Source organism: Halichoerus grypus, chromosome 5, assembly GCF_964656455.1.
Source record: "Halichoerus grypus chromosome 5, mHalGry1.hap1.1, whole genome shotgun sequence".
Taxonomy (NCBI): domain Eukaryota; kingdom Metazoa; phylum Chordata; class Mammalia; order Carnivora; family Phocidae; genus Halichoerus; species Halichoerus grypus.
The window spans coordinates 135,595,845-135,623,478 of record NC_135716.1 but is presented as its reverse complement, the minus strand read 5'-3'; the positions used below and the strand labels follow the sequence as shown (position 1 = coordinate 135,623,478).

Here is a 27,634-nt window from a genome sequence, read left to right as displayed (position 1 = left end):
TCGCTGTGTCTCTCTCTGTCAAATAAATAAATAAAATCTTTAAAAAAAAAAAAAGAGTATAATGGGGCGCCTAGGTGGCACAGTCAGTTAAGCATCTGACTCTTGATTTTTGGCTTGGGTCATGATCTCAGGGTCATGAGATGGAGTCCCCGCATCAGGCTCCTGTCAGACTCTGTGCTGGGTGTGGAGCCTGCTTAAGATTCTCCCTCTCCCTCTGCCTCTCTTCTCCAACTCCTGTTTGCACGCTCTCTCTCTCTCTCTCTCAAAAAAATTAAATTAAAAAAGGGCATAAAATGGGAAGGAAAAGTAAAAATGTCTCTCTTTGTATGAGTGTTTACATGAAAAATCCCCCTAAAAAGCAATCAATAAAACTAATAAACTTTGCAAAGTCACAAGATAGAGGGCAATATGCAAAAATCTATAGTTTCTGTGTCAAGCAGCAAACAATTGGAAAAAAAAATTTTTTAATTTACATTTACAACAGTGTCAAACATGAAATATGTAGCAATAAAGTAGAAGATTTATAGGAACAATGAAAACTACAAGACATTGCTGTGAGAAATGAAAGATGCCTATGAATGGAGAGCTATCCCATGTCAGTGAATTGGAAGACTTAATATTGGTAATATATTGGTTCTCTCCAAACTGATCTATAGATTGTGTTATCCCAACCAGTTTCTCAGTAGCCATTTTCTCAAATAGAAATTGACAAGCTGATTTTTAAAGTTCGTATTAAAATGCAAAGGAAGCTAAAATCTTATGAAAGAACACAGCTCGAGGACTTCCTCTATAGCTTCAAGATGTGCTATAAAGTCATAACCATCAGGCTAAGTACTGTGTGGGCATGATGATAGGCATATAGATCGCTAGAACAGAATAGAGTCCAAATATAGGCCCATACTTAAATGGTAATCTGATTTTTGACCCAAATGCCTAAACAATTAAATAGGCAAAGAACAGAAATGTTGTTAGAACAACTGATTATCTGTATTGGAAAACATGAAGCCTGACTTTTGCCTCAAACCATGCTCTAAAATTAATTTGCAGTGTATCATAGGCCTAAATGGAAAATGCAGGCCATAGAGGACATCAGCAAAAACGGACACAAGAAGAAGCTCCAAATGTTCTCTCCTCAAGAAAAGCATCAATAAAACTGGCAATAATTATTAGAAAAGGACCAAGTGGAAGTTCTGGATTTGAATAAGTACAATAGCCGATATGATTTACTAGAGCATAGCAGATTTGAATAGGCAGAAGAAAGAATCAACATGTTTGGAAGATAGGTCAATTGAGATTATCCAGGCTGAAGAATAGAAAGAATAGAGAATGAAGAAAAATGAACCATAACAAATGTTGGCAACAATGTGGAGAAATTGGTACCCTCATACATTGCTGGGAGGGAATTAAAATGGTGCAGCTGCTTTGGAAAAATTTGGCAGTTCCTCAAAATGTTAAACACACAGTTACCATAGGACCTAGGAATTTCACTCCTACATATAGACCCAAGAGAACTGAAAATCTAGGTCTATACACAAAGTTGGGCATTAATTTTCATAGCAGCATTATTCATCATAGCCAAAAGGGAAATGACCCACATGTCAATCAGTTGATGAATGCATAAACAAACTGGCATATCCATACAATGCAATGTTATGGTCTATAAAAGGAATGGAATACTGATCTTTGTCACAGCATGGATGAAACTTGAAATCATTATGCTAAGTGAAATAAGCCAGACATGAAAGGTCACATATTATATGATCCCATTTATATGAAATGTCCAGAATAGACAAATTCAAAGAGAACGTGAACAGTTACTGGGGGTCAGGGAAGTAGGAGTTGTGGAGTAACTGTTAACAGGTACAGGGCATCTTTTGGAGTGATGAAAATACTCTGGAATTAGATTGTGGTGATGGTTGTGCAACCTTGTGAGTACCAACAAATGTTGGACTCTAAAAAAACAAAAGCCTACCTGTACTAAATAGAGGGTAGCATTTTCCCCTCAGTGTTTTAGAGATCCTGAAAGTATATAATGATAAGAAAACAAGTTAAATTAATTACAGATCTTGTTCTAGTCAGAAAACAATTTAAAATGGGCTACCCATCCTGTTTCTCTAGTTGATTATAATAATGGGGTATTGCCATTGAGCCATAGTTATTAATTTTCTCAAAAAGTGCATTTCTTAAATATTCTCTTATTGAGAAAACTTAAAAATAGATGTAGTTAAAAATTTATAGTAACCCTCGAGCGATGATAGCATTAGGGTCAGCTGTATAATCCCATTAATTTGTGTGTGTGGTTTTGTTTTTAATTTTATTTTTAATCTCTATACCCAATGTGGGGCTCGAACTCACAACCCTGAGATCCCTGAGATCGAGTCCCATGCTCCACCCACTGAGCCAACCAGGCACCCCATAATCCTGTCAGGTTGTATAAATGGAGTTTGAAATGTCAGGTTCTAGGTAGCGATAAATAGGTACATCTACGTCAGATGGTTGGGAGAAGCCCGCCTTAAGGGAAAAGGCTTTGAGCCCATTAAGTTTTTATTAAATGCCTACACCTAACATCTCATTATAGATCTGTCAAAAACAAGACATTTCCTTCCTCTCCCCTTTTTAGTAAAATATGGTAAAATAGGTCACAATTTCCCTTAGGCAACTTTTCAGTTTGACATAGTCATGAGTGTAATAATGTAAAGAATAATGTAGGAATTTTTTCAGCTGTTTTGTAGGACTGTTTAAATTGTGGTTTAGGGTTTTTGTTTGACACTTGCCAAACTGGTTAGCTGTCTGGTATGTGGTATTTTAGGGGAATACTATATACCTGCCTGTTGTACTCTTGTGTTGCCCTTGGTTACAGGAGTCTTTCCTGCAAGGAAGCTGATTGCCTGTTCAGGGAATCAACCACAGAATGTGTAATAAGACTCTGTGATGAGGAAATAGGAAACTGAAAAATGAACAAAAAGGCCTGGTTGGTGTTCAGTCCGTTCATATAGAGCCTAATGCTGCCACCTAGTGGGAAAAAGGTGCAGAGACCGGCCAAAAAGATTTTTGTGTGGACTGTGGTAGATCAGAACCTTGTGACAAAACACCAACTGTATGAAATATTTTTAACAACCTAAAGCTACTTTAAACAGTAATTATGGAACCACAGATTATATTAACCCTAGCCAATAATTTGGAAAATACTTTAAAAAATGATGTTTGCTAAAAATTGGAATTAAGGAAAACAACCACTTGGAATTTAGTTACCCTCATGACTTTAAAATCTTTGTTTATAAGCGAAATCAGTTTTTTAAATGTTAAAAAAATTAATAAAAGAATAGTGTACAGTATACTTAAATCTAAGGATAGTTTTGAATTGCTACTCTCACATGTTAGTCTAATTTTTCAAAGGATTTTAATGTGTAAGAGTCCTTTAAAAAAAAAAAAGATTTATTTATTTGAGAGAGGGCGGGGCGGGGGGCAGAGGGAAAGAGAGTCTTAAGCAGACTCTATGCTGAGCACGGAGCCCGATGTGGGGCTCGATCTCACGACTCTGAGATCATGACCTGAGCTGAAACCAAGAGTTGGTCACTTAACTGACTTTGCCACTCAGGCACTCTAAGAGTCCTTATTAAACATACTTAAACCTAAGATACAGAATTTGTATAACCTGGCAGACTGAAACTTGTGAGGCACTCAAATTTTATTTTTTGGAATGTGCTCCAATACTTTTGGAGGATCAGTCCTTAAATTCAAAGTTAAAACTTAACATTATTTATGAGGAAAGGCAAGTAGCTGAGAAGCAAAAATTAATGTGAAAATTGAAAATATCTATGCATATATATGAGGAAGAGACATTGTTATGTCATTAATGTCACAAAATAAAGCAAATTTGGTTTTAAGATATTTTTAACTGGGGAAGAGAGAGAAATTGTACTTTTTAAAAAGATTTTATTTATTTGACAGAGAGGGAACACAAGGAGAGCAGCAGAGGGAGAGGGAGAAGCAGGCTCCCCGCCAGGCGGGAAGCCTGATGCAGGGCTCGATCCCAGGACCCCGGGATCATGACCTGAGCCGAAGGCAGACGCTTAACCGACTGAGCCACCCAGAAGCCCCAAGAGAAAAATTGTATTTAAATAAAATTTTAGAAGTGAACTATGCTTAATGCAGAGAAGATAAATTCATGTTTCTCTAGGTATAAAGTCCAAAAGCTGGACTTGAAACCATAAGAAAAGAATATTAAGGGGTTGATACAGATTCTAGAAGAACTAGTGCAGTTGTTCGTTTTAGGTTCTCCATCTAATCTAACTCCACTAATGAGACAAAAGACGCAGAGAAGGTAAAGTGGGGCTAAAGGTAAAAGTGAGGCTGAGGAGGGGCGCCTGGGTGGCTCAGTCAGTTAAGTGTCCAGCTCTTGATTTCCGCTCAGGTCATGATCTCAGGGTCGTGAGACTGAGCCCCCACGTCAGGCTCCGTGCTTAGCACGGTGTCTGCTCAGGATTCTCCCTCTCCCTCTGCCTCTCCTCACCACTCGTGTGCTCCCTCTCTCTAAAATAAATAAATAAAATCTTAAAAAAAAAAAAAAAGTGAGGCTGAGGAGTCCTAAGTAGAGGCAGAATTTTCAAAAAACCAATTTGATTTTGTATTTCGAGGACTACCCACCCCACGGTTCCAGTCCTGTCAGAAGAGCAGGACCAAATACTAGTGTGACTTCCAACCAGTAGTAAGGAGCTAAACCCAGTTCACTATTGGCATGGACCTATCCCAAAAGAATCTCCCTGGGGATAGTCACAATCCCGTTTTTGTGAATTCTTATAAGCCTTTTAAAATTAGCCTTCAGTTCAATTATGGAAGTGAGCTTAAATATCGAGCTTAAGACACACTAAGTATTAAACTTTGCCAGTCCAAAAATGAAACCACAACGTTCTCTTTTCTAAATTCACATGGGAACAAAAGGAAATGAGTCTACATTTACATGAAGATAAAAATATTTGCTTTAATTAAAAGAAGAAAATAAGATTTCTTTCTTTAAATCCAAAAATAAAATAGCAACTGCATAGTTACAGAATGGGCTTCATCCTAACTGTGAACACAAAATGTATTTTTAGAAATAAGGCGGATTGGATTAATGAAAAGGATACCAGAGTGAGAAAAAAATGGGTTGGATTCATGGCTCTAACATTTAATAACCTTGTGATTTCAGCCAGGTCACCTAAGGTATCTGAGCTTTTGTTTTCACATCTATTCAATGGAGATAGTTCCTTTTCTGCTACTGCACAGGGCTGATGTCAGCGATATGGTGTAGAATAGCATCATCATTCAATTTTGTCAGTTTCTCTCTCAAATGTATTATGGTTTAGATATCTTGCTAATTTGGTTTACACCTGAATAGTAGACATTCTCTTCTTCTCAGTGTCTTTCTTTAGTCTCTCCAAGCATAAATGCCCATTGAAATTTTTTTTTTCAGATTTTCAAAGTGTACCACTTTCTCATTTATTCCATGTAAAATTTTAACCAAAGTTTTAAATCACATATAATCTGTGTTTGCCCACATGTGTGTATCTGATGCCTATCTCTTCCATTTTATAGAGCTGCTTATTACATTTTCCAGATTCCATGATCAGATTTATGATTCCACTGATAATCCTTAGCCTGGCATTCCAGCCCCTCCATGACTGAGGCCAGCTCGCCTTCCCAACCTCATTTGCTGCACTCTTTTCCATGGATCGGCCTCTGCATGTCCTCCCAGGCCCATGCCTTCCTGCCACTTGCCTTTGCTCAGGCATCGCCTCTCGGCCAGAAGGGCCATTCCCACTCTCTTCGTGTCCACAACTGACATCCTCTCCCAGGCCATCCAGATGCCTTCTCATCCATGAAAATTTTGTCCATATTTCTCAAACTCTCCTCTCCCACTTTCCCTTCTATGAAAAGCTTGAGCACTTCACCTCTATGTCTCATTTGGCATGGTGGCGTTCTCCTTTTAGAAATTAGTTTTGTGCTTACTTTCCCTCCTAGGATATGAGCATTGGGAGGGCACACTACAGGCTTCGTTTATCTAGGTAACCCCATAGCACACAGCCCGTGCCCTCAATAGTTAGTCTATGAAGAAATGGATGTCTGTATCCTGCTAATATGAACTAGAAGGAAGAGTGTTTGCCTGCTTTATACTCTTCTCATCTTTTGTGGTTTTCCCTTTTCCTGATGTTTGATCCAGATTTATTTCTCTGAGAACACTGAGCTTTGTTTCAAAAATCGTAATCAACTATCATCACTTCCCATTGTCCCCAGGAGTCCTTACACTAATGATTAGATATGTTAGATAGGGCATATCAGAAAAATCATCTTTCTCCCAATATCGTATGGGTGATAATGACATCCATTTTCCTTTCCTCTTCTTACTGATCTTCCCCGTGCTGCTCAGTGAAGTGTTTTGCTGATCTCCTGCATCTCACTTGATTCTTCCTGTGGATGATGTAGCACAACTGGGAAGTCCTTTCAGTGAAAGCACCTAATAAATTTCCTCCCTGGCTTCTGAGAATAAAGATAATATAGAAAGAAAGGAAAATTCAGATTATTGATTTGCTTTATACTAAGACAGGAAATATGGATTACCACACAGCAGGAAGAATCAAGGGAAAGGAATTGAAAGTGTGCAATTTCCAGGTCCTAGAGTTAGGTATTATTTCTTTCCCTGTTCCCTGTTATCTTTGAAAAATGGATTGGGTTATCAAACAAGTAGCTTTTCAAAATTTAATTTAATGGACTGATTATTTATTAGAGGAAGAACGCTAAGAAGAAAAAGAGTTCATGGGTTAGCCCGGTAATGGGTATTAAGGAGGGCACATACTGAATGGAGCACTGGGTGTTATATGCAAACAATGAATCATGGAACACTACATCAAAAACTAATGATGTAATGTATGGTGACTGACATAATAAAATTTAAAAAATAAGAAGAAGAAAGAAAAGAAAAAGTTCTTTATACCTGAAGCTAAGAGTCTGATGGTGTTAGTGGCCACGGTCTAACACGCAGTAAGACCACCAGACCAACAAAGGGGGTCAAATGAAAAAGGCAGCTGAAGAGAATAATTAGAGGCTTGATAGTGGAGGAATTAGGGTCTTCGTATGCAATTTTGTTGCAGGCAATCTTAATCTAGGGTGGAATTTCTTTTTTTTAATGGAGATATAGTTGGTATATAACATATTAGTTTCAAGTCTACAACATCAGTATTTGCATATATTGTGAAATGATCGTTACAGGAAGTCTAGTTTAACATTCATCACCACACAGGGTTACAGATTCTTTTCTTTTGATGAGAACTTTTAAGATCTACTCTTGTAGCAACTTTTTAAAAAAGATTTTATTTATTAGCGTGAGAGAGAGAGCATGAGCAGGGCAGAGGCAGAGGGAAAAGCAGACTCCCTGCCAAACAGGGAACCCGATGCGGGGCTCGACCCCAGGACCAACCTGAGCTGAAGGCAGACGCTTAACCAACTGAGCCACCCAGGCGCCCCTCTTGTAGCAACTTTTAAATATACAACACAGTATTATTATAGTTACCATGCTGTGCATTACATCCCTAAGACTTACTTACCTGTTAATGAAAGTTTGTATCTTTTAACCACCTTCACCCATTTCACCCACCCTACTCCCCACCATCTCTGGCAACCACCAATCTGTGTTCTGTATCTATAGTTTCATTTGCTTTCTCTTCTTTGTTTTTTAGATTTTTTAGATTCCACCTATGAAATCATAAGGTGTTTGTCTTTCTCTAGCTGACTTATTGACCATAATGCCCTCAAGCTCCATCTATGTTGTCACAAATTTTCTCCTTTTATGGCTGAATAATCTCTCTCTCTCTCTCTCTCACTGTGTGTGCGTGAGAGAGAGAGAGATTCTCTGTATCCATTCATCCATTGATGAATGCTTAGGTTGCTTTCATAATGCTGCAGTGAACATGGGAGCCCAGATATCACTAATAAGTTAGTGTTTTTGTTTCCTTCCGATAAATACCCAAAACTGGAATTGCTAGATCGAATGGTAGTTCTATTTTTTAATTTTTGGAGGAACTGCTCTACTTTTGTTCATAGTGGTTGCACCAATTTACATTCCCACCAGTAGTGCATAAAGGTTCCCCTTTCTGCACATCTTCACCAACACTTATCTCATCTTTTTTTTATTAAGTTTTTAATTCCAATATAGTTAACATCTCTTGTTTTTGATAATAGCCATTCTACTAGGTATGAGGTGATATCTCATTCTCACCCCCTCCGTGACTGAGGCCAGCATGTCTTTCCAACTTCATTTGACACTACTCTCTTCCATGTACCATCACAGGCTTATGCATTCCTGCTGTCTGTGGTTTTGATCTGCATTTCCCTGATTATTAGTGCTATTGAACATCTTCTGATGTACCTATTGGCTATCTCTACATTTTGGACAGTTGTCTATTCAGATCCTCTGTCCATTTTATAATAGCAGTTTGGTTTTTTGCTATTGAGTTGTGTGAGTGCTTTATCTATTTTGGACATTAACCCCTTATCAGATACATGATTTGCCAGTATTTTCTCCTTTAGTAGGTTGCTTTTTCATTTTGTTGATGGTATCCTGTGCTGTGCAGAAGCTTTTCAGTTTCTTGTGCTCCCCTCTGCTTTGTTTTTTGCTTTTGTTTCCTTTAACTTTTGGTGTTAAACCCAAAAAATCATCACCAAGACTGATGCCAAGGAGTTTACCACCTATGTTTTCTTCTAAGAGTTTTATAGTTTTAGGTTTGCTAAAAAATCTGCTTATAGTCTTAAGGGGGTTCCCTTGCATAACAACTTGCTTTTCTCTTGCTGCTTTTAAGAGTCTCTCCTTATCTTTAATATCTAATAATTTAATTATAATGTGTCTCCGTATAGGTCTCTTTGAATTCATCTTGTTTGGTACTTGTTGGGCTTTATGGATCTGGATGTCTGTTTCTTCCCTCAGGGTAGGGAAATTTTCATCCATTCTTTGAAAAAGCTTTCTGCCCCCTTTTCTCTCTCCTTTCCTTCTGGGACCTCTATAATGTATATATTGATTTGTCTGATGGTGATCCATAAGTCCCTTAAGCTATCTTTATTCTTTTTTTTACAACCCTGATTGGGTGAATTCCACTGACCTGTCTTCAAGTTCATTAACTCTTTCTTCTGGTTGATCTAGTCTGCTGCTGAACCTTTCTGTTGAATTTTTTTTCAGTTGAGTTGTATTCTTCAGCTCTGAGTTTTCTGTTTGGTACTTTTTTTTTTTTTTTAAAGATTTTATTTATATGACAGAGACAGCGAGAGAGGGAACACAAGCAGGGGGAGTGGGAGAGGGAGAAGCAGGCTTCCCACTGAGCAGGGAGCCTGATGCGGGGCTGGATCCCAGGACCCTGAGATCATGACCTGAGCCGAAGGCAGACACTTAATGACTGAGCCACCCAGGTGCCCCTGTTTGGTACTTTTAAGATATTTTCTGTCTCTGTTGAAATTCTCACTTTGTTCATGCATTATTTTCTTAAACTTTTTGACTGTTATTTCAAACTCCTCTCAGGTAAATCACTTATCTCTGTTTAATTGCAATCTGCTTCTGGATATTTATCTTGTCCTTTTGTTTGCAACACATTTCCGTTTCTTCATTGTCTTTGACTCTCTCTGTTGGTTTCTGCACATTAGATAAAATAGCCACCTCTCCCAGTCTTCACAGAATGGTGTTGTGTAGGGGATGAACCTGGCCTGAGCTCTTAGTGTCCCTCAAACTTTTGTGATTATCCAAGCCTCCTCCTTTGTTCTTAGTGACTCTTAGTAGTTGAGGGTGCACTAAGACTTGTCAGTGTCCTAAAAGGATGGGTTGCAGTTAGCACCTAGATGCAGGCTGATTAGAACCTGGACACTCAGGCAGCAGCTGGGGAAGTATGTAGTTAAACCTCTTCCAGGGATAGATAGAAATGGAAGGTTTTGCCTGTTCCCTCTGTGCTGTCCCCAGGTATATAGTCATAGGTTGGGGGTAGAGAGGATGTTCCTGCATCCATTAAGAATTTGTTTTTTGTGTCCTGCAGTACTGTAGGATGCATGAATATAAGTTCTGTTGGCTATCAGAGTCAGGCATCTAGAGACCATCCCTTGGGTGGCGGCCAAAAAAGCTGGGGCACAGGCATGTGTAACAACTCCTTCTAGAGAGCCACTGATGACTTGGAGTGGGCTGGAAGGAGCAGATGGGTTTGGTTTTTGTTTTGTTGATGGTTTCCTTCACTGTGCGAAATCTTTTTTAGTTTGATGTAAGCCCAATTTTGATTTTTGTTTGTTGGTTTGGGGATTTTTTGCTTTTGCTTTCCTTAGAGGAGACATATCCAGAAAAGTTTGATGTCCAAGAGATTACTGTCTATGTTTTCTTATATGAGTTTTATGGTTTTAGGTCTCACATTTAGGTCTTTAATCTATTTTGAATTTATTTTGTGTACTGTGTAAGGTGATTCAGTTTCATTCTTTTGCATATAGTTGTCCAGTTTTCTCAGTACCATTTATTGAAGAGACAGTCTTTGCTCAATTGTTTATTTTGCCTTCTTTGTTGTTACTAATTGACCACATAAACATGGGCTCTCAATTCTGTTCCGTTGATCTATGTATCTCTTTTTGTGCTAACACCATGCTGTTTTAATTACTACAGCTTTGTAATATAATTTGAAATCTGGGATTGTGATACCTTCAGCTTTGTTCTTTTTCAAGATTGCTTTGGCTATTTAGGGGCTTACTTGTAGTTCCAGACAAATTTTTGGATTTTTTTTTTTTTTTTTGGCTATAGTTCTGAAAAAGTACTGTGATATTTTGATAGAGATTGCATTAAATTGGTAGATTGCTTTGGGTATTATGGACATTTTAAGAATATATTCTTCCAGTCCATGAACATGGTATATTTTCCCATGTATTTTGTCATCTTTGAGTTCTGTCATCAGTGTCTTATGGTTTTCAGAAGATAGGTCTTTCACCTCCTTGGTTAAATTTATTCCTAAATATTTGATTCTTTTGATGCAGTTGTAAATGGGTATTTTTTTCTTCATTTCCCTTTCTGTTATTTCATTATTAGTGTATAGAAATGCAACATATTTCTGTATATTGATTTTGTGTTACACAACTTTCCTGAATTCATTTTTTTTAAAGATTTCTTTATTTTAGAGAGAGAGTGTGCAGAGGGGAAGGGCAGAAGGAGAGGGCAAGAGAGAATCTTAAGTAGTCTTCACACCCATCGCAGGCCTCATGTGGGGCTCGATCTCATGACCCTGAGATCATGATCTGAGCCAAAATCAAGAGTCAGATGCTTAACTGACTGAACCACCCAGGTACCCATGAATTCATTTATAAATTCTAACAGGTTTTGGTGGAGTCTTTAGGATTCTCTACATATAGTATCCTGTTCTCTGCAAATATTGACAGTTTAACTTATTATCAATTTGGATGCCTTTTCTTCTCGTCTGATTGCAACTGCTAGGACTTCCAATAGTACATTGAATAAAAGTGGCAAGAGTGGACATCCTTGTCTTGTTCCTGATCTTAGAGAAAAAGCTCCATTTTTCATCACTGAGTATGTTAGCAATGGGTTGTCATAGATGGCCTTTATTATGTTATGATCCCTCCTTACCCACTCTGTTGAGTTTTTATCACGAATTCATGTTGAATTTTGTCAAATGCTTTTTCTGCATCTATTGAGGTGATCATACGACTTTGATCCTTCCCTTTGTAAATGTGGTGTATCACATTGATTGGTGTATATTGTGCCATCCTTGCATCCCTGGAATAAATCCCACTTGACGGTGGTGTATGGTCTTTTTAAGTATTTTTGAATTTAGTTTGCTAATATTTTTTGAAGATTTTTGCAACTATGTTCATGAAGGATATTGGCTTGTAATTTTTTTTGGTTGTATCTTTGTCTGGTTTTGGTATCAGGGTAATGCTGGCCATATAGAATGAATTTGGAAGCATTCCTTCCTCTTCTATTTTTTTGAATAGTTTGAGAATAGGAGTTAACACTTCTTTAAATATTTGGTAAAATTCACCTGTAAGGCCATCTGGTCTTAGGCTTGTTGGGAATTTTTTTGCTTACTGATTCAATTTTCTTAATAGTAATTGGTCTATTCAGGTTTTCTGTTTCTTTCTGATTCAGTCTTGGAAGATTGTATGTTTCTAGGAATTTATTTCTTCTAGTTTGTCCAATTTGTTGGCATATAATTTCTGTAGTAATTATATTTTTTTGTATTTCTGAGGTATCCATTGTAACTTTCATTTCCAATTTGGGGTTTTCTTTTTTTTTTATTGATTAGTTGGCTAATGGTGTATCAATTTTCAGAGAACAAGTTCTTAGTCTCATTGATCATTCCTATTGTTTTTTAAGGATTTATTTCATTTATTTCCATTCTGATCTTTAGTATTTCCTTCTTTCTGCTAACTTTGGCTTTTGTTCTTATTCTAGTTCCTTTAAGCATAAGGTTAGATTGTTGAAGTTTTTCTTGTTTCTTGAGGTAGGCATGTATTGCTGTGAACTTCCCTCTTGGAACTGCTTTAGCTGCATCCTAAAGATTTTGAACTGTAGCATCTCCATTTTCATTATGTCCAGATATTTTTCTGATATGCTCTTTGATTTCTTCATTGACTTATTGGTTGTTTAGTAACATGTTATTTAGCCTACATGTGTTTTGTGTTTCTTCCAGTTTTTTTCCTTCTAATTGATTTCTAACTGCTCTGATCAGAAAAGATACTTGATATGATATGTTTTCTTAAACATATTGAGATTTGTTTTGTGGCCTATCTATCCTAGAGAATGTCCCACATGCCCTTGAATATGTATTCTGTCCTTTTGGAGTGGAATGTTCTGTATATAGTTAGGTCCCTCTGGTCTAAAGTTTTATTCAAAGCCATTGTTTCCTTATTCATTTTTCTGTCTGGATGACCTATACATTGATGTAAGTAGTGTGTTAACATCCCCTACTTTTATTGTATTACTGCCAGTTTCTCCCTTATGTCTGTTAATATTTTTTTTTATATAGTTAGGTGTTCCTAAATTGGGTGCACAAATATTTACAATTGTTATATCTTCTTGGATTGATCCCTTTATCAATATGTAATGACCTTTTTTTCTTTTGTGACAGTCTTTTTTTAAAGTCTATTTTATCTGAGTATTGGTACCCCAGCTGTGGGGTTTGTTTTTTGATTTTGGGGTTTTTTTGGTTCCATATACATGGAATAACTTTTTTCTGTATCTTCATTTTAGTCTGTATATGTCTTTAGGTCTAAAGTGAGTCTTTTGTAGGTAGCATATAGATGAGTCTTTGGGTCTTACTCTTTTTATCCACTCTGTGTCTTTTGATTGGACCATTTAGTCCATTTACATTTTAAGTAAGTATTGATGTGTTCTTTGTCATTTTGTTAACTTTTTTGTTTTGTTCCTTCTTTTGCTCTCCTCCCTTGTGGTTTGATGGCTTTCTTGAGTGTTATGCTTAGATTCCTTTCTCTTTACCTATTAGAGGGTTTTGGTTACCACTGGGTTCGTATATAACATCCTATGTGTATACAGCAGTCTACATTGAGTTTGATGGTCACTTAAGCTCAAACACATTTTAAAAGCATGAAATTTTTACTCCTTCCACGTTTTATGTATATGATGTCTTATTCTATATCTTGTGTACCCCTTGACTAATTTTTGAATATATAATTTTACTACTTTTGTGTTTTAATCTCCTTACTAGCTTTGTGATTGATCTACTACCTTTACTATGTTTACTTTTACCAGCAAAAGTTCTTCCTTTCATAATTTTCTTCTAGTTATGGCCTTTTTTCCACTTAAAGAACTCTCTTTAACATTTCTTGTAAGGCTGAATATAGTGTTCTTGGTTGTCAGTTTTATCCTTTCAGCACCTTGCATATAGCATGCCACTCCTCTGGACTGTAAAGTTTCTGCTGAAAAATCAGATGATACCCTTATGGGGTTTCCCTTGTATGTAACTGTTTACTTATCTCTTATTTTTAAGATTCCCTCTTCATCTTTAATTTTTGCCGTTTTAATTATTATGACTCTTGGTGTGGACATCCTTGGGCTCATCTTGTTTGGGGCTCTCTGTGTTTCCTGGACCTGAATGTCTGTTTTCCCCTGATTAGGAAAGTTTTCAGATGTTATTTCTTCAAGTAAGTTCTGTTGCCTTCTCTCTCTCTTCTCCTTCTGGGTTCTTATAATGTGAATGTTATTATGCTGATGATGTTGCAGAGGTCTCTTAACCTGTCATTATTTATTCTTTTTGCTGTTCAGCCTGGTTGCTTCCCATTACCCTGTCTTCCAGATCCCTGATCCATTCTTCGGCATCCTCTAATCTGTTGATTCCCACTAGTGTATTGCTCATATCAGCTATCATATTCTTCACCTCTGATTGGTTTTTATATTTTCTATCTCTCTGTTGAAGTTCTGAGTTCATCCACTCTTCTCTCGTCTGGTGAGTATCATCTTTATGACCATGACTTTGAACTTTTATCTCTGTTTTATTTAGTTCTTTTTCTGTGATTTTTGTCATCTTTCATTTGGGACATATTCCTTTGTGACATTTTGTCTAACTCCTTGTTTGTCTACGTATTAAGCAGGTCAGCTATGTCTCCTGATCTTGAAAGTAGTGGCTTTGTGTAGAAGGGGCCCTGTTGTAAACTGTTGCTAGTCACTAGAACCAAGTACTCCAAGGGTGTTCCCTGTGTGGGCTACATGTGCCCTACTGTTGTGGCTGAGCTATGACTGCAAGTGGCCGGGCATGCAGGGCTTGCTCCCTGTGAGGCCTGGTTGCAGCTACTGTGGGTGCACTGGTGGGTAGGGTTTGCTTTCTGTGCTGCTGGCTTAGAGGCCTGACTGCAGCCACCGTAGGCTCACTGGTGGGCAGGGTTGGCACTCAGCCCAGCTATCTGTATAGTAATGAGCCACTCTGACTGCTGTATGTGTGCTGGTGGAGAGGGTTTGCATCCCTCCCCTGCCCCAGGCAGGTCCACGAAGGAATGACATGATGGGGCATGTAGTGCTAGCAAGGCAGATGAAGAGTGCTAGAACTGACTCCTGGAAGCCTCTGGCTATCTAGGCTGGGGAAAAGCAAGAAAAATGGCACCTGCTAGCACTTTTATTTCCAGAGAAAAGTCCTGCAGATGCCTGCCCTACTGGCACATGTCCTAAAATTAGTCAATAAATCTCCATGTATAGCCCAGGTACTTTTCAAACTCTTTTGTGCTGTCTTGGGCTGTTATTTGGCTTGTTGGCTCTTTAAGGGTGGAGACTCAGTTTCTTACAGCCCTCCAGCTCTCCTGGAGGTAAGCCTTGCTGATTTTGAAAGCCAGAGGTGTGGATACTCACCTTCCCAGTGCAGGCTGTTCGGTGTGGGCTCTGATCCCGTTGCTCCTCTGTGTTTATGATGTCCCCCCGTTTGTGGGTAGTTGTGCTGGGGTTTGGTTCCATATTGCATTTCTGCTCCTCCTACCCTTTTCCGTGTAGCCTTCTATTGGCTGTGGAAGATCTGTGAGTCTTCAGGTCATCTTCAGAATTAGTTGCATAGATGTCGTTGTTGCCCCTATGGGATGAGGTAAGCTCAGGATCTTCCTATTCTGCCATCTTCCTCTGAGCTCTGGAAACAGTCTTGAATTCCCCATGCACACCTGTGTTCCACTTGGGTCTGGAACCATTTGTGTTTCTACACCTACTAGTACGTTGCCACTTCTTTTGTTACTAGACAGACCCACCATCTAATTTGATATGCAGTTCAACTTCTTAGCCACTCACCTTTCTCAGAGGAATACTGACATCTCGTATAGGTATTCTGACGCAGTGGGGTTTAACTAGGTGGGGACAGCAGAAGCAATGCAATTGCTGTTTTTTTCTTTCCCTCAAATATTGGGGGTGGAGGAGAGAGGGCACTCAGAGGCTGGTTTGTATTTTTTAAAAGTTCTACAAGTGATTTTGATATAGAAATCTTAATGTTTTAATTTGATAGATTTGCTATTTATCCTATTTTGTTTTTAGACCAAATCAGAAGAATTGCATTTCTTATAAACATCTTTAATGAATAAACCAATTTTTAATTTAGATATTAGCATTGTGCTTTTTCTCATAGGTATCCTCTTTAAGAAATGAAAAGCGAGGCTCATCATATCTCATCTCTGCCCCAGAAGGTGGTTCTGTGGAATTTGTTGACCAGCATTCTCAGGGCACAGGAGCTTATTACATGGAAACCTACTTTAAAAAGAAGCGCGTATATTGAGTTAAGTTCTCTCCTTATAACCTCATAAGGTTTTTTGCAGTATCTCTGCTGTTCATTGCTGCCTTAACTACATTCAGACTAGCCATATCCTTTAAATACGGGTTTCTAATTTCCCAGAAGGAACTGTATTGTGCAGCAAGGAGAATTGCCAAATAAAAAATAAGTAGCAATAAGATAATACAGGACATTTTCCATTACAAGTAGATGCATCTTAATTGGTATTAACTTATAGTCCACTGGAGAAATTAACAATGTTCCAATATTCCTTGTTTAGGACTGGGAATAATTTTGACACCATATATAAAAGTATGAAGCAATAAATGGGAAACGGTCTTGTTTCCTGAGCCTTAGAAGAATGAGTTTCTTATATGCCACTGTGCATTTCAATCTACTTTCCCTAGAAGTAATCTCATTTATAGATTTTTAGAACTTTTCCTAGAACTACAAGACTGCAACTACAAAATGCAGTGGTGGTAATGTTATAAAGATGCTCTACATGCAAACTAAATAATTACCCCCACATCAGCCCCACAACATAAATCCCAGAGTGATAGTAAGGTCCAAGTTCTACACAACTATAGATGCTTAACTTTTAATGTTATTTACCATTTATACCTTTTGTGAAAAACAAGCTATTTTTGAAAAAAAAAAAAAAGTAGCTTTGGTGAAATAATTTCAGGGGTTGGCAGCCTATACCCAAGTTTAGTCCTCCACTTGTCTGCAAGCTAAGAATGAGGTTTACATTTTTAAATGAAGTAGAACAGATTTAAGTTCTATGAAATTCAGATTTCAGTGTCCATATATAAAATTTTATTGGAACACAAACATGCTCATTCATTTACATACTGTCTAGGGCTACTTGTGTGCTCTAGTGGCTGTGACAGAGACCATAGGGTCTGCAAAGCCTGAAATACTTTTGTCTGGGCCTTTATGGGAGAAAGTGTGCTGACTCCTGGTCTAATGGCACTAATTCCCTAATCCTCTAACTTCTGCAACACACTTCTAAGTGGCAAGCAATGTAGGTTTCTGTGTCTGATTTCATGGCATAAACTAGTGATGATCTAATTGCTAGAACAAGGCCTGTTTGGATCCTCCAATGCCCTATTTCCACAGTATAGTTCAACCGTCAGTACTGAAGGAGCACTGTGGAGTAACAGTGTAACAATCTTGAGCTAGTAAGTTATACCTCACTTTCTGCTTTGTCTCTTATTCTTTTGTAGTGTTAGGCTGAAAAATTATCAGCTATTTAACTCAATTTACTTCAGCAAGAATTGTGATTATTGCATATAACTTCTGACATCATTTCCTGAAGACTTTGGTATCAGACAAGAAACCCTTTGCCATCTAGAAATTTCCAAGTTTGTTCCTTGTTATGAGTCTCAATGATCCTAGTCTTTTTGAAATCAGATCATTAAATGTCTTGTAATAAGGTACCCTATTCTAATTATCAAGTTTAAAAGTGGTACATACGATTTGTAAAGAAATTGGTCTAATTTATTTCATATTAACTTCTATTCGAAAATGACAGCTAGAAAGTTAAGGATCGGCATCAGTTATGACTCAGCAGATGAATAATGGTTTCTCCATGTTCTGCGCTTCTCCTTCCCATTTCCTATTGCATTAAGCATCTTCAATGCTTAGTCACACCTCTCTGATAATATAAACAGAAGATGGTGAATTTTAAGTCAGAGCTGCAAAATGAAAGCAGGAAGAGGCTGAAAAGAACTAAGCTATTTTGGATGATAGCACATATGGATCTGCCCTCTGTGTATCATTGGATAGAACAGATAAGTACCAATCAAGTGGTGTTTGTAATAAGGACCATTACCAAACTCCGCCCCCCCACAAAGTCTATACTGTTATTTTTCTATGTAAACAAATTGTTTGAATGCTTTGAAAATGAAATCTTAATATTAAAAGGCATTTGCATGTGAAGTCTCTAGTATATTTATTTGTATAAAGAGTAAACAAAGTGCATATAGAGTGGCCACAGGTTTGACACAGACAGAGACCTTGGTGATGTGGGGTTATTGAATAAATTTAAATGGCAAGTTTATTGTTGCCATTGAATCAATCCAGAACTCTTTAGGCTCAAAAGGTGAAAAGTAAGGATATCAAACAAATGCTAGACAGCATTAACAAAAAGTTTTTCAGACTCTTGGTCATCAAGTTCTTACGGTTCACATTGAATCAGAGATTAGACATTTTTGATTGATTACCCAGCTACCTCCAAGCAACTGAAAACTGTCTAAAAACTGTCTAGTAGCTCCTGAACTCTTGTAGATGGATGGTTAAGTACGAAAACACTGATTGATTGATTGCTTGCACACAGCATCCAAAACCGATGCTGCAACAGCTTGCCCCCAAAGTGGTAGAGTTAGTTAGAAAAGGATATACATTAACATTTCTGAACAGCATGTATGATTGATAGTACCCGGGGTCTTGGAGTCCGTTCTGATTAAAGGTATACTTTTTAGGAAAGCACAGGCTTGGTTCTCAAGAATTAACAGGCAACAGAGTATCTATTCCACAGCTGTCCCCCTGGCTCTGACCAGTTTTCTCAAAACTCAGTATTGCTGGTCACCCATGGGGACAGGAGCAAAGCCACTGAAGAGACAACTCAAAGTTTAAGTCCTACTGGTGACAGGAATACACTCATCTTGGTATAGAAACAATAGTCTACTAACGGGTATCTAATATTTCAAGAATGCTTGGTCTATCACTGTAGAGATATTGAAATCTGAGGGCATGTTAGAGTAGTGCCTAAGTCCATCAATCTCTATCTGCCAGGAAAGCATTTCAGATCAACAGGCGGCTGGGAACAAGGGCTTCTGTCGGCTCCTCTCCCTTTCTGGTATGCAACTGGGACAGTACGCTAGCCAAACAGAACGGTGCTTTCCATTCTCTTCAAAAGGAGGAGTGCTTAAGTGCTTTCTATTGTTTCGGTGGTCATTATCTGTTACAGGTGCCAAATTTCAAGAGGGAAGTACTTACACATAATAAGCACCACAGTGTGCCTTACATACCCACATACAAATTTTTCCATTAAATATTTTAAATGGCTTGGCTGGGGAAGGAGGACCTGATACACAGGAGTTTAAATGTTATCCATGCTTCTTATTTTAAAAGTGCTTCAAATCCTTCAATAAGGTTCTGAAAAGTTGTCCGATTGGATGGTTGGAATTCCCAGCATTTTCTCATAAGTTGATAAACCTGTAAGAAGAGGGGAATCGAGTTAAAAAAATTCTTGGAAATGGACTTATTACTACTTATAAATGGACTTATTACTCAAAGTATTACTGACGAACAATCTCTCTTGAGAAGCTCATGAATCGACCTTCCAAAAAATCCACGTCATTACACCTCAGTGCAGACTTGACTCTAAATTCCCTCACTGGTGGTTCTTTGATTCATACAAACTCTTCAGTACATCTCAGATAGTCTTTAGAGTTGGCCTTAAAGGCTCAAATCACCTTAGAATACAGAAAACTGAATGAATGTCATAAATGCTACTAACATGCAATTACAGCTGAGCTGCAAACAACACGGATTTGAACTGTGCAGGTCCAGTTATATACACAGTTTTTTCATTAAATATGATCTAGTGCTATAAATGTATTTTACCATTTTTTCTCTTGTAATTATTATCAGTAAGGCTCCTGGTCAACAGGAGACTTAAGTTTTGGGTAATCAAAAGCCACATTCAGATTTTCAACTGTGTATACAGGAGGTCAGCACCCCTAATCCCGTGTGGGTCAAGGGTCAACTCTGTATGTACTTGTCACAATCAGGCTACACTAGAGTGTGTTGCTTTAGAGTGCTCACTGAGGTGAGCCTACTTTTGGAGGGAATCCTTACTTTAAACCTAACTTGTGGCTGTCATCTGCCCCAAAGAAGGTTTTACAGATGTCTGATCTGAAATTCAGCTTCAGGAAATTATTTTAAAAATGACTTTTCTACTTCTTCCCACCCAAACCCTTGCCAAGTAACTCAAGCCCTGAAAACATAACATAAACTGAGTTTATTACTGTAAAATAGCCCACAAATACCTCATCTGGACAGTGACGTGGACAAGGCAAACGTTTTCCTTCTTTTAATGTATTCACAAGTCTTGTGACTGTCATCTGGCCATGAGTTGGGCCTATCATTTTCAGGAACAACTATGTAAAATCAAACCAAATCAAGTATTTTAGCACATATTTATATCAACAGTAGATTACGGTAAAATTTCTAGGTTTAACTGTAAATTAAGATAATAAAAAGGCTTTTTTCCTCAGTAACTTTATTTTTCTTAAAGATTTTATTTATTTGACAGAGAGAGAGGGGGGAGCAGGAGAGGGAGAAGCAGACTCCCCATTGAGCAGGGAGCCCAACGCAGGGCTGGATCCCAGGACCCTGGGATCATGACCTGAGCCAAAGGCAGATACTTAACCGACTAAGCCACCCAGGCGCCCCTCTCCTTAGTAATTTTAAATGAAAGCCCAAAATCTTGATTAGCTCTCAATGATTAGTCTGTGATTACACTCTCTCAGACTTTACCAACCATCCCTTCCCCTGGCTGAAGAGACTGTCTCAGTGAAAATGATCTCATTTATGAATTCCTGAAGCTCAAACAAGGCCCTCCCCACTGCTCCCTCATTCTCCCAGGAAACTGTCCCTGGAATCCTCACACAGGTAAGATCCTTGAAAGTCAGCATCATTTTCTAGAACTTGGGCTCCTTGTGAAATGAGGACTTGAGAGAGCCACAAATAAGTGTCAAGTGACAAACCATGTTAAATGGAAAAGTGACGCTTCCCACTGTAACACACTAACTGGATTCCCTTTAAGAACAAAATTTACACATTTTCAATGGGTGCTGGATTTGGATGAAGATACAAGTAAGACTTACTGCCATGGGGCTGTAATCTGAGTCACAGTAAGTAAGCAGCTCATGCAGAGTCACTCCAAACGACCAGACGTCAGAGGCGATATAAAATTTACACTGAATTAAACATTCAGGAGCATACCTGAAAGAAAGCAGACCATGAAACTTCATTTCCTGGGAAGGATATTCCAACACATTACAGAGTATCTCCAAAAAAATCACTTCTTCGGCTTTTCTCAGTGTTTGATGTACTAATCACACGTCTGCTGAAGCACATATCTGACATGAACAACAATACCGTCACAGGCTCTCTGTAGCATGTATTTGCTTTAAAGTATTAGTTTGTGCTCTTCATTCCACGGACTGTCCATGTGGAGGAGGCATAGGATGACACACCCCAAGTGTTCTTTGCAAGTTCAAAGTTAGTCAGCAGTGACCTCACTGTGCAGCCTTCTTCCAAGGTCAACTGTTTCGTTGGATGACACCCAACTGCCCAAGCCAGAAATGGAGGCACCCCCATATCCAGGTTCCTATACTTCTCAAACCTACTCACTTCTCTTAAGCCCCACCGTCACTGTCCTAACCACTGCCCTAGTTCACACCCTCACTGGCTCTGGTTGAATCACACTCCCTTAGCTCCAATCTTGCTCCCCTCCCATCCACAGTGATCTTTTTAAAGCAAAAGCCACCATTCTTAAACCCTCCAGTGGTATGTCCCAAAGCTCGAAGGTAGAGTGCCAGCTCTGTGACTCGGCCTCCGGTGCTCCGCCTTAGCAAGTCCTTGAGACCTCCCACTTTGTCATGATCCAGTCCCACACCGAGCTGATTCAGATTCAGGTCCTAGGATATTCACTGCTCTCATCTCATTCTTGCTAGTCACACATGCCTTCTTCTACCATCCTTACAAACCCCATGGATCTTTTAAAGTCTTAACAGGACTTCCAGAAAACCAAACCTAAACCTTTCCATGCTTATACCACCATGAAATTGGCTGCCCAATCCATTAAATTCTACACTCAATCTGCTTGTTCACCACAGATCTCTAGTACTAGTACCCAGCACAAAGTAGGGCCCTGATACATATATTAATGACTGAATGAAGCCTTAGGCTCCATGAGTGGGAGAGATCTAGGTTTGTGTCTATGCGGGACGCACCTCGGAGGTGTTGATTTGTTCTATAGGAGCAGTAGAGTAGAGGCTTAAACAGCTTCTCCCTTGGATGGTGTTCCAGGCTGCAAGGGGTCACAGTCAGGGTGCAGCCTGCTGACCAAGACACTGCGGTGATCCATGAGCAGACGGCCAAGTTCCCTGTGGACTGTGCTCCGCTCTGCTCTGTCTGGGATCTCCCCGAATCTGTCAGTGCCTACTTCCTCACCTTGTTCCCACCCCTTCTTCCTACCTGCCCTCTAGGCCTCCCGTGCATGCATGTGACCCCTACCACTACTAACAGTTTTAAGGACTGTGTCAGATGAATGCCCTCTCCTGGGAAGCTGGAAATGTCAGCCACCGGGGTGGTTAGCGTCCTCCACTCCTTGGAAGATGGTGTCGTATGAACCTTAGGCATTTCTGTGTGGGCTGCTTTCTAGTGACACAGCCTAAAAGGTGTTTCTTGAGGGCAGAAATCAATCAATTCCAAATGCGCTAAGTTCTTTCTAGCCTTGACTTGGGCAGGAAGAATAAAAAACATTAACATAACATTAGATTCAGTTACCAAAACACAGGGCTGTCCCGATCATCCTTGACTGTGTAGTACTCCTTGTCAGTTTCAATTGCTTTGGTCAAACCAAAGTCTCCAATTTTCACTTGGTGCTCACTCTCAACGAGGACATTTCTTGCTGCCAAGTCCCGGTGAACGTACTGCCGAGAACCCAAATAGTCCATCCCCTGAGGGAGAGAGGTGAAGGGAGAGTGCATTTGCTAAAGGTTAGTTCAGGTCCTGTTTTGTATCCATCACTGCTTCATGAAAAAGCACCAATGTCATTTCATTTACCTATCACTCGTTTTGTTTGTTTGTTTTTAATGCAAGATTAGTTAAGACTAACCCAATTCAAAGAAATACACATTAAATCAGCCATATTAACAAATCAGTTTTCTTAGTACTGGCTAATTTTCATCCAAATCATGCAGAGCAAAATGGTACAGGTACAATTACTGGAAAGCTTCCCACTTGCAGTCTAATTACAACCCAATTACCCAGGACAGAGTGCCTGATTTTTTGATCTTTGACGTGGTTTTTTTCTTTTTACCTTACAAATCTGAACGGCGTATTTTAATTGCTGTTTGAGGTTAATTTTGTTCTTATTCTTTGGAAGATATTCCTTAAGGCTTCCTGAAGGCAGAAATTCCATGATGAGCTTAATACCATTTCCTCCTGTTTAGAAAAAAACACCCATCAGGACAAGGTCGCCAGATGAAGGAACTGTGGGAGAGTAGAGGGTGCAGGATCTGGAGATGCAGGCCCTGAGCTGATTTGTGTCACCCCTGAATCACTACGGAACCTCTTAAGCTCCAGAACCTCGGGATCCTCAAAGAACGGAGATAGTTACACTCATGTACATAACAAAGCCCAGTCATCAGCACCCAGTGAGCTAACAGTGTTCTGCAAACCACTGTGGATGACTGATTTTTAAAAATTACGAGCCACATCATTTCATTACCAATTTTGGAATACAGTTATGTATTGTATTGGCTTGTAAAAAAAAAAGATGTACTTATTAGTAAATACTGCTTGCCACCTTGATATAGACAACTAGAAAATGAAAGATCCTGGCTAGGGCTGGACCAGAATAGGAAAAGCAGACAATGGGTGTCAGTTTCATAGGGCCTAAGTGTGAATATCAGATGAGTGAAGCCCAGTCTCCAGTACTGGAGAGAGAACGCTGGGATCATCCCTGGCGGCAGGGGAAGCTGGGTGGCTTCCCTGGCAGCTCTGCGCTGAGGGACGTGACTGTGCGTATGATGGTGAAGCTGCAGAGCTCCCGGGAACCACCAGCGAGCGTGTCCAGGTGGCCCAGATACAGCCGAGGGCACTGCCTGCTCACACTGGCCTTTTAACCCCAGACAGTCCCTTCGTTTTCAAACCAACCCCACCGTGCCCAACATACCGTCTTCTGTACAGATGCCTTTGTACTTCACAATGTTCTCATGATAGAGGTTCCTTAGGATTTCAATTTCCTTCTTCAGGTCAGCTATGTGGTTGCCTCCACTCTCGGGCTTCAGGGATTTGACCGCCACCTGCTCCCCAGTATTGTCCCCCTCAGGGTCATACCTGCAGAGCTCAACCTTCCCAAAGTGGCCCTAGAAGGAAAGACCCGTGCGCTTGATGAGCGGAGCCCCACGCGGGGCCAGCAGGGACACTTACACGAGCCTTGCTCCTTGTGCCGCTCCCATGAAGGCCAGGGGCGGGAGGCACAGCCTGACCTCAGGGGCAGCAAGCTCCTACCTGGGCCCTTCCTCTCTTGGTCTCACGTGCCATCCCCTCTGTGACGGGGCTAAGATAAAGAGGTATCAGGGGCCTGGTGAACCGACACATCAATCCCAGTTTCCATGAAAATGTAACCCAAAAGGAAATGAAAGCGGTTTCTGGCCCTGCAGGACAACCGTGGTGTTCTCTGAGAGCCATGGGCCCAGGCTGAAGGACGGGCACCACCATGCAGCTGAAAAGAGCACTGCATGAAGCGTGTTTACCAGCCGTGGGATCAGCTCCCAGCCAGGCCACCAGGCAGTGATGTGGGCCCAGTCACCCCATCTTCCGAGCTGGCTCCGGAGGGGCTCCATGCCCACAGCAGTGGCAGCCTCTCGGGGATGGTGTGAGGAACGAAGGACCCCGCGCCTGTCAGGTGCCAGCACACAGCCTTGGCTCACAGGAGGTACTCAGTGCAGGACACAGTCTATGTTCACTTAACCAAACTACAGGAAATCTGGACAAAGACGCAAATCGCAGTAGCTTTTCTGGTCACATTAGCTGTTCGGAAATTCCCATTCAAGATCCAAGGGAAAAGCTGATACTCTATCTGGCCTGTGTAGTAAATAATCCCTCATTTAAGCAGCCTCGCAGGATACAGATACCCAGGAAAGTCTGAGACAGGGATTTTTCTGTTTCTACCCCATCTATACCTCTTCCCCCAGATCTCTCCCTTCCCATTCTCTTCCATCCCTCAGAGAAGAGTCAAGTCTGGAGGGAGCAGACCAACATCCTGTGTGTATATCCAGCCCTCTGGATGTATGTGCGCACTGTCACCCTGTGTCAAATGGAGAATCCCACGTGATTCAACTGGCCCAGAGCAAACGCAGTGAGATGCTTTCTCTCATAAACCTTGGCCCAAAATGACAGAGAATGGAGAGCAGCTTTGGACGCAGACAGAGGTGACATGGTCAGCGGGGAACTCCAGCCTAACTTGCCTCTCCCAAGTCACGGATCCTCTTCAAGAACCGCTTCTCAAAATGTGTGGGATCTACTTCGGTTGCCGGCTTTCTTTCGGAAACAATGTCTGGATCTAAGAGAGGAGAAAAGAAACCACGTTAAAAAGGAGTGACTGCCATTCACGGGCTCCTCGTTATTCACCCGCTCCCCTGGGCCCCTGGCTGTTCTCAGCTGCAGAGCAAGACTGTCTTACTCTGCTCTTCCAGTTTATTGATGTCTCTCATGATGGCTCGGAAGAAGGGTCTCTGGTTGGGGTCATAGTTCATGCAGCGGGTCATAAGGTCAGCCAGCTCCTTACAAGATGGTGTCACTGGCCGGCACCGGCTTTCGTAGAATCTCTCTTTCTGTAAAGAAGAAAACCACATGGAAGAAACCAAAGGAACCAGTCACTAACCTTTCAGCCTCAGTTACCATCCCTAATTTAATTCCCAACAGCTGTGCTTCATAAACATGTGTGTTACTGTTGCCTCATTGTGGTTTAGGTAAATCTTAGTCCCCACACAAAAACCCACATTCAAGGAAGATGGGCAGTATACCCCAGTCCCAAACAAGCTGCGTTCCAGGGAAGTCACGCAGCCTTCCTGGAACACAACTTGGCAATATGTGTAACAACCTTCAGATTCTTCAAATCCTTTGACTCATTAATTCCAACTATTGAATGACTCAAAAATAAATCAGACATAAAGATTTATGTTCAAAGATATTCCCTGCAGAATTAGATAGAACATTACAAATTTAAAAACAACCTAAATGCCAAATATAAAATTAGTTAAGTAAATTTAAGCTTAATGAGACAACTCCTACATTAAATTTGTAAAATTGTCAGACATATTTAACTGCCTAAGAAAGAACCCGTGATATTAAATACAGCCTATATATCTATATCTGGGATAAAGAAACTCAACAAATATCTGTGTTAATTTTGCTGACTAATGGGCACTTAAAATCTGAGCTAAATAGCATTATAATGTTCTACCAGCACATATTTGCCTGGCACTCTACATGCATTATTAATCTTCACAACAGCCCCGCAATGTGTTATTTATCCCCATTTTACAGATGATGAACTGAGGCTCAGGGAAGTTTAGTGACACTTTCGAGGTCACACAGCCAGTAAGCCTGTGGAGGAGATTCAAACAGACATCCACCTCTTCCCACAACATGAGGCTTCCTGACAGCTCCCGAGACATCCCTGAGTGCTCAAGGAGTCCTCCTCACTCGGCTCGCTCACCTCAATCAGGGTCTTGTCTTTCAGAGGGATCTCGCCATTGTAGCAGATCTCCCAGAGTGTGGTTCCAAAGCTCCATTTGTCAGCAGCCACACTCAGGTTCTTGGAGTCTTCAACACACTCGGGAGCAATCCATGGGATTCGTTCTATGCACTCTGGAAAAAGACGGGAGATGTTTACAGATCAGTTTCTGGAATCACCTGGGGCGTAATCACTGTCATTGCAGCAGGAACTGTGAACTAACGAAGAAACTATTTTAAGCAATGTTTCCAAACACGGACCATGGCTGCCTTGGTCCCGTGGGGAGCTTGTGAAAGGTGCTGCCTTCCAGGCCCTTCACCCCTGGCACTTCAGATGCATCAGTCTTTGTCGGGGCCAGCAGATGTGTCTGTTTACTACATGCCCCCCAGGAGGGTCATGCAGGGCCAGTCTTCTGAAGCTCTGGCCTCAGAAAGAGCAAAGCACCCCAGGGGTGGAGGCCAACACCCTGGGGAAGGAGAACCAATGCTTAAGAAAGGAAAGACAGGAAGAGAGGCCCACCCACACAGAGTAGGCCTGGGCTAATCTCATGTACTCCGCACAATCCCCCTGCAACGCCGTGCTTGCTTTATGTGGGAGAGGACAAGGGAAGAAGACTGAGGTGAAGCTGTCCTACATCGCTTGCCCCTGGCTACTTCTGCAGCCCTGTTTGGGCTTCCTGCCAAGACCAGTGATTGGAACAGACACCCCTGCTGTATCCAGGGAAATGCCCCTGCGGGAGAGAGAGGCAGGCGGGCCACTCCTGAACGGGGCATTCCCCGTCAAGCCCACCTCACTGACCTACAAGGCCTGCATGAAACCCCAGCGCCTCCCTGAGCCACGC

General features: G+C 40.5%; 2 protein-coding genes and 1 long non-coding RNA gene across 6 annotated transcripts in view; 1 reads left to right on the top strand and 2 right to left on the bottom strand.

Moving 5' to 3' along the window:
• RAVER2 (ribonucleoprotein, PTB binding 2) overlaps positions 1-18,191 on the top strand; it is a 97,476-nt gene extending 79,285 nt beyond the window's left edge. For all 3 annotated transcript variants that reach the window (XM_036109997.2, XM_036109982.2, XM_036109970.2), the window contains one exon: positions 16,110-18,191. In XM_036109997.2, the coding sequence (XP_035965890.1) occupies positions 16,110-16,256 (147 nt within the window). In that variant the 3' untranslated portion in view covers positions 16,257-18,191. The remainder of the gene's footprint in view (positions 1-16,109) is intronic.
• Positions 1-27,634, bottom strand: part of LOC144381919 (uncharacterized) — a 436,617-nt gene that overhangs the window by 9,506 nt on the left and 399,477 nt on the right. The window lies entirely within an intron of this gene.
• Positions 18,188-27,634, bottom strand: part of JAK1 (Janus kinase 1) — a 125,169-nt gene continuing 115,722 nt past the window's right edge. For both annotated transcript variants that reach the window (XM_036109957.2, XM_036109961.2), the window contains exons 17-25: positions 26,776-26,927; positions 25,738-25,888; positions 25,523-25,617; positions 24,226-24,418; positions 23,368-23,492; positions 22,833-23,005; positions 21,146-21,263; positions 20,306-20,416; positions 18,188-19,469 (exon numbers count right to left, since the gene is read on the bottom strand). In XM_036109957.2, coding sequence (XP_035965850.1) covers positions 19,374-19,469; positions 20,306-20,416; positions 21,146-21,263; positions 22,833-23,005; positions 23,368-23,492; positions 24,226-24,418; positions 25,523-25,617; positions 25,738-25,888; positions 26,776-26,927 — 1,214 coding nt within the window. In that variant the 3' untranslated portion in view covers positions 18,188-19,373. The remainder of the gene's footprint in view (positions 19,470-20,305; positions 20,417-21,145; positions 21,264-22,832; positions 23,006-23,367; positions 23,493-24,225; positions 24,419-25,522; positions 25,618-25,737; positions 25,889-26,775; positions 26,928-27,634) is intronic.